General features: G+C 32.5%; 1 protein-coding gene across 1 annotated transcript; it reads right to left on the reverse strand.

Moving 5' to 3' along the window:
• Positions 1-2,983: 2,983 nt before the first annotated feature.
• LOC108733509 (myrosinase 1-like) lies at positions 2,984-7,228 on the reverse strand. The gene is made up of 8 exons (XM_018464680.1): positions 7,119-7,228; positions 6,923-7,017; positions 5,508-6,083; positions 4,182-4,270; positions 3,598-3,897; positions 3,407-3,541; positions 3,247-3,353; positions 2,984-3,175 (listed from the first exon to the last, which is right to left on the reverse strand). The coding sequence occupies exons 1-8, from the start codon at positions 7,178-7,180 to the stop codon at positions 3,046-3,048; spliced, it is 1,494 nt and encodes a 497-aa protein (XP_018320182.1). The 5' UTR covers positions 7,181-7,228; the 3' UTR covers positions 2,984-3,045.

Genomic DNA, 7,228 nt, shown 5'->3' on the forward strand with positions numbered 1-7,228 from the left:
GGGATTACTGGAAAGTACAAGTAATAAAAGTTATTGATAGCGATAGAATTGAATACAAAACAATTTGAATACACTGTTCCAAATATTTTCACAGAGAATAATAATAATAGAAAGACAGATACAAAAGAATTCGAGTAGAAATATTTACAAAAGGGTGTAATATAATGTTTAGTCAAATATATGTTTTAAATTAAATATAGCGGTGTTATTATCCGCCACACTATATAATTTCTTCTGTTAACTGCACAATTCAGAGAGAAAAACGATCCTGAAAACAATTTTTGCCGTGTGAACACACGGCACGTGTGAATACTTCTATACACTTGCTTGTCTCACTGTTGCCGTGCACGGCCACGGCGCCGTGCCGTTGCAGTCCTCATGCCGTGCTGCGACGGCAGCCGTGCACGGCTACGGCAGCAAACCGTGCTGTGTGAACACTTGCATATAAACCAATGTATTACTATTATACACGGCACGGTTGCCGTGCACGGCCACGGCAAAAAACCGTCTGTGTGAAAGCAGGGTAAGATAGTTTCAAACAAATAGGCTCAATGTATAAGTAAATTAAAGTGTACAGTAGATGTAAGCGCAACACAAATTTCAAAAGCAAATTTAACGTCTATGCGTCTGTTGAAGCAGGATAGTCGGTGTTTAACTTATCCCAGCTTCTGCTGTACGCCAACTTAATATTGTACAGCTGGTTGATGATTTTTCCTTTAATAAAATTTACACCTTTTTTTTTACTAATTTTATTATTAAAGGATCGAGACTATTCACAATTAAAAATATGAACAACTATTGTAACTTAAATAACTAAATGCGTTGAACAAACAGAATAGCTCAAAAACTCCAACGCCAAAACACGACACTGTAGTTGTCCGAAGAACTTTTCGGTAACAAAGTTACCTTCTTCAGGGACTGAAGTAAACTGTTTACTTCAAAAGTGCTTCGGACAACTACAGTGTCGTGTTTTGGCGTTGGGGTTTTTGAGCTATTCTGTTTGTTCTACAATCTGCCAAAGTTTTTCCAATCTTCATAACTAAATGCGTTGTATTGAGAACCGTGCTTACTGATGAATTTTGATGAACTCTAGTTAGAAAATTTCGGACATGTATTTAAATAAACGAGAAAGAGAAGAACAATTTAAGATAGATAGAGATAGAATTAGATAGTATGAGAAACTTTACAGCAAATGACTGCATTTCAGGTAAATATGATAAGTACAATTGAAAAGATTATGAGAGGAAAATAGGACCCTAATATGATTTTAACTATGACAGTCAGGTAAACATTGAATAGGTGGTTATTGTATTATAAATTCCAAGAGAAGATTCAATTGTAATATGCACGATAATGTAAATTAGGATGCAAAGAATGTACAGTTAAAACCAAAAGCAATCAAATAAGATTAAAGATTATAAAACCATCTATCTATTTAAATCTGTCATTATATAAAAACCATAATCATAACAACAACAAACGTTTCGGCGAATAGCGATGGAACTGCGTCTATCTTAACAACAAATAGCACCGCTAATTAGTTTTGGTGGTGCCGCTTTATTCTGTGCTACTAATAGTTAGTAGCAGGATATTGCCTGATACGAGCCCTTACAAGGCTAACCGTATCCGAACACAAAGCTTTTATCTATGTTATTAGTTATTAATAGTGCCCTTCTTTTAGATTCAATAACCTCTATATGCTAACATCGACTTAGCAGCATCTACATTACTTATGCCTTCTTGTGTATATGAAGGCTTAATTGTATGTTTTATGCCCAACTCTATTATGAATTTTAATTAGAATTTATTTCGTATTTGAGATTTTTCTCTCAAAAATATAACGACTGCAGTGGACTGATGCTCCCAAACTAATTCATCTTCTACCTTAAGATTAAGATTAAATACCTACATGGGAATTATAATTTCCAAATTCATTTCATATTTTAGATGTCGTTAGTGTGCGGCTGACCTAACAACACATTTTATCGTAATATATTGCACTAATTATTTACACTTTTATTGCCTTATTTTTAAACCTAAGAAAATTATGTTTGGAGTGTATTAAGTAAGATATGTATACACATGCAATTTTATATCACTCATTTAATCAGCACATTGATATCTTATCACTAGTTGAATGAGCTAAGGATTTGCATAACATTCGATATTTAAATTTTATAGTTTCATTATACGGATTAATTTTGTGTGCATAGTAATTAAAAATGCTAAGTGACTGGTGCTAATAAGTTAAGCACTACTGGTTGTTTCTTGTATGCCTGCTTTTTTGTTAAAACAAACAGTTTACTGTTAACTGTTTTAATTAATTTAAATTACTTCAATCAAACGGTGTAATTAATAAAAGTATGTACACAGGGAGGTATCCTTAAACCTTCTGACCGCATAAACAGCCGCTTTATCATTGATAAAAAATCTAGAGTTAGAATCCGTAAAGAGTAATGGTCTTGATCTATGTGGTGGTAACCTTTGGTTAAAACTTTTAGGTGTTTCATTCCCACCAGCCANGTTGAATATGAAGATGGTCCTGACTTTCTATATTCTGTATCTATGTATTCTTACCTGATTAGTTGCAGGACTAAAAAGTATAGTTTGAAGCACTTATGTATTATATCTCTCGTAAAAAAATAATTTTTTACTGAAGTAATACAGTAGTTATTTTAATTATGGAAGATTTGATTTAACGCTGGTACTTCTTATACGATCAAATCAAGTAAAATGATTATTAGATGAAATTTTGGCTTTTCCATTACTAAAGCATTAAAAATAGTAATTATTGCAAATGAGAACTTATGGAAATGTGTGTTCAACCACTACTGCCTTTATCAATTTCTGTAAATAAATTCTGTTTTAAATCATTGAAATATCATAAAACATTTCCATTCACAGTTTTGAATCAAAAATTATATATTCCTACGTTCCCCTTGGAATTGTAACAGTTAACCGCAAAAATATTAAAGTAACAGGATTGTCTGAAGTTTAAATTTTATTTAAGAAAGCTACAAACATATTTCCTCACAATAAATCATTTCAGGAAAGCGAAGGGTAGCTTCCAACTACCCTGTTGGCGATAACGTCCTGGTAAAAGGCAGCTGATGACTTTGCTATTCTGGGACGATTTGGATCGGTCATATTGACGTAATAAAGTCCGTATCGGTATCTAAAAATTTATAAGTAGAGTTATTCTTATTTCTACGAATAAAAAAGGTAGTGAGATAGGTTAGTACGTACACGTATCCATACCGCCATTCAAAATTGTCCATTAGACTCCAAGCAGCATAACTTTGAACATCTACGTAGTCCTCGTTGATAGCTTCCAGAAGTGCTTCAAGATATGACTGCGAAACAAATTTAATTTTTATACAATTTGGATCATATTAATTTCATTTACCCCATAATAAGAGACTCTAACATTATCTTCTAATTCTCCAAAATCTGGACAACCATTTTCTGTAACATGGATAACGGGGCTATTATATGTGTTTTTAATCCACGCCAAAAGCTTTCGGAAGCCCCATGGAACAATCTAAAAGATGCAGTATTGAAGCAATGGTTACAGTTAATGCACAAGAGTGTACCTACCGCGTTTCTTCCAGCTGCATCCATTGGCCAACTAGAATCAAACCATTGTTCCGTTTGCAGATCATTGTCAAATGAAACTGAATTGTTACTTGCTGGTGAATTTCTCGTCAATCTACTGGTGTAATGATTCAATCCGAAAAAATCGGATGTTCCCTTAATATATTCAATTTCATCCGAAGTGAACTGGGGAAGTCTGGATTTTGAGAGACCTTGGGCACTACTTTGATTACCAATGTAATCCTTCATTACTTGCGGATAGTCGCCGTTTGTAGAGAAAATGGGATTCGCATACAAGCCTATCTAAAGTCACAAAACAAAAGAAATTTTATAAAGTAATGCGGCTTTTGTTTTCGCGGTTAAATTAGTTTAGATTATTTCCTCTTTGTAATTTCTATTTTAGTAAAACCCATAGAATTAGCGTTAACTAGGTAAACGTGTACAGTAATTTTAATCAACGTAAACTGAAATACTTGTTAAAGCCAACTTTATAATGAATTATAATTTAAACGAAACTTCAACAATTAACAGTAACACATTGCATTTTTAAATATGTATATGTAGTGCATAACTATAACTTTACATACCCTGAATTGTCTGGCTCTTTCAGCAGCTTCTTCTTCTTCAGAGCTGCCGGGTTCATACCATGAAGCACTCAAGGTAATACCCATTGTAGCTTAAATGGAATTTTAAAAATCACTTTATTTATCTTGTAAATAAGGATTTGGTTGCATGGGTTATTGTACTAGTATTTATGATGAGTATATCTAATAAACTGATAATTAAGTTCTGGACTTGTCTATCCAATCATGCATTTTAAAACTTTATAACATCTTTGGTTAATGGCATCTTCAGTGGTAACTTGGGACCACAACGGTCAATAGAATGTTCAGAACTAACTGCAGGGATTAGGTGTATTGATACAATAAAAGTTCCTTATTCGCGGTTTCCTTATTCGCGTTTTCATTATTCGCGGCTAAAAATTCCATTATTCGCGGATGCAATCGGTAAACAGAAAATGTTTCGGTGTCATTTATTAAGGGGATTGACCGCAATAGACCGCTCGTGCCTAGTGTGAATCTTTCCGAAAACATGGGTTTCTATTCTAAACATTATGATTTAACGCTACGAGATAAATATGCGATTTTTTGTATGGTAATAGACAAAGGTTCACACAAACTCGGTACGTTTTTAGTTTTCAATAATATGATCGTTAAAAGCTTTTACAAGTGTAGGACACGTATTTTCAATAGAAATTAAAAAATTAAAAAATGGCCTTCTACAGACTTTAGAACAAAGCTTTATCTATCTTACTACAAAATTTCAAACCTCTGTTCCAAACATTAAACTCATGATATCTAGAACCGGTAATCTGAATCCCCTTAAAGTATCGGCATCTTTTGAGTACGTACAGTTGGTACGTGCCGAAGCGGCTTTTGTAAAAAATCTAACCGAGTAGAAAACGATTTGGTGTTATTTTTCAACGTATCAGGATCTTTTGAGTACTGTTGGCTAGTGCCGAGGCGACTTTTATAAAAGATGTAACCGAGTGAACAAATCACTAAACTTTTTAAACCCTTGTCTAAAGGTGATTATAACGATTAATTTTAATTGCGAATTTCTCAATAAATCCATTTTATNACTAATTTCAAAATTCAATACAAGAAAAAAACACTAAATTTCTTAAACTCTTGCCTAAAGCTGATTATAAGGATTTATTTTAATTGCGAATTTAAAAACACATTGATTTTATTATGATACATATTGGTTTTATTTTGGAACCTTAGAACGAATCCCTTATGATTCCATACTAATTACCATTCCATATCCGCGATTTATGTATTCTCGGCATATTTATGGAACGTATACTCCGCGAATAAAGAGCTTTTACTGTAAATTAAATGTATACTAACCATTATTTTTGGACCTGTAGGTATCATTAAAAAGATGATAAACTTCAGCATGAGATTTAAGTAAGTTGTGAGCGCATAGATAATCAGCCCTGCCTGACATGCCTAGAGCTGGGGCGTATGCAATTTCTCCATAACCTTGATTACATATTTGGTACGGTTCATTGATTGTGATCCAGTATTTAATACGATCAGAATAATTCTCTAAAAGGGTTCTCGCATATTCCGTAAATAATTGTACCATGTATGAATTTGTCCATCCACCCAATTCTTGAAGACGTTGGGGGAGATCCCAGTGGTACATGGTTAACATGGGTGTTATATTTTGGGCGAGAAGAGCATCAATAAGATTGTTGTAGTATGCGATTCCTTCTGCATTAGGATTGTACGGATAACCATTCGGATATATCCTACTCCATGAGACAGAAAATCTATAAAAGTCAACTCCTAATTCTTTAAGGAGAGCAACGTCCTCTTCATATTTGTGATAGGAGTCACAAGCAATATCCCCATTACTTTCGTCATAAACGTACTCGGGAGTGTTGTGAGTTATGAAATCCCAAATGTTTCCACCTTTTCCTAGTAATAATGAAATATTTTTGTAATTTCACAGTTTATTTGTCTTACAAATTGCATATGTAAGTTTAGTGTATTTTTAACTACAAAATTTAAATCATTTTTAAGGATGTTTGGGAGGTATGTCAAAATGTTACGAGACAAATTTGGAAGAACGTTCCTCATTCAATTCTAAAACTCCTTTAAAAATTACAAATCGATTCACTAAACCGTTAAAAAGTTATTGAAATTTTAAAAAATTGTAATTTAGACGTCATTTTATGGAGATTCGTTAACCGAACAGATTAAATTTATTTTTATTAACAGAAAAAAAGCTACCAGAAATTTCAAACTTTTATAATAAGTAACTTGAACTCTGGAGAATCACTTTAGCGTAAGGTTATTCAAATTCACTAAATGGTTATCGAGGAAAAAATGAAAAATTAGCTGAAAATCTCGTTTTTACTTGATAATATAATGATAATATTTATAATTGTCTGAAATAAATGCAATTTTAAAGTTTTAATTATTATTTAAACATATTAAAAAGTTTTACGCTCATTATTAATAGAGATTGAAACTAAATATTTTTTTGTTTCGAAGTTGAAATCAAGGCATATTCACTGCCAAAAGTCAGTTAAAAATTTTCCATATTATTCGTTATTTCTTATTTTATTCAAAGTTTTTGGTCAAACTCCAAATTTTCTCTCAAACCGTATAGGTACTTGTTCTTTTAGTATAGATAGTATTTATTTACCTCATGAGATGCTGCAAAACCTAATTAATCACGAATTTCTAATTTTATGTACTCTTATCTCCGATTGTACCTCCCAAACATCCTTAAAGGGAAAATAGATTTTTACCTGATTCATTCCAAGCTCCTTCAATTTGATAGGAGGATGTTGCAGTGCCAAGCAGAAAATCAGAAGAAAAAGTGTAATTTGAAGCACATTCTGTACTAAAATTAAATGTCTTGTGTAAAAAATTTATTACTTACTGAATGAATAGAGTATTTTCTTGATTATGGAAAAATATTGAGTAAATCTACTTGGTACTCACTATGTAATCAAACTAATTAGCGAAATTAGTCTTAACAATATGACTTTGTTATTAGGCCCCATTTTGAATGATACTGAAGAGTAATAGACAATTCAAGTCGTTTATGTAAA

Source organism: Agrilus planipennis, unplaced genomic scaffold, assembly GCF_000699045.2.
Source record: "Agrilus planipennis isolate EAB-ADULT unplaced genomic scaffold, Apla_2.0 scaffold44, whole genome shotgun sequence".
NCBI classification, from domain to species: Eukaryota; Metazoa; Arthropoda; class Insecta; order Coleoptera; family Buprestidae; genus Agrilus; species Agrilus planipennis.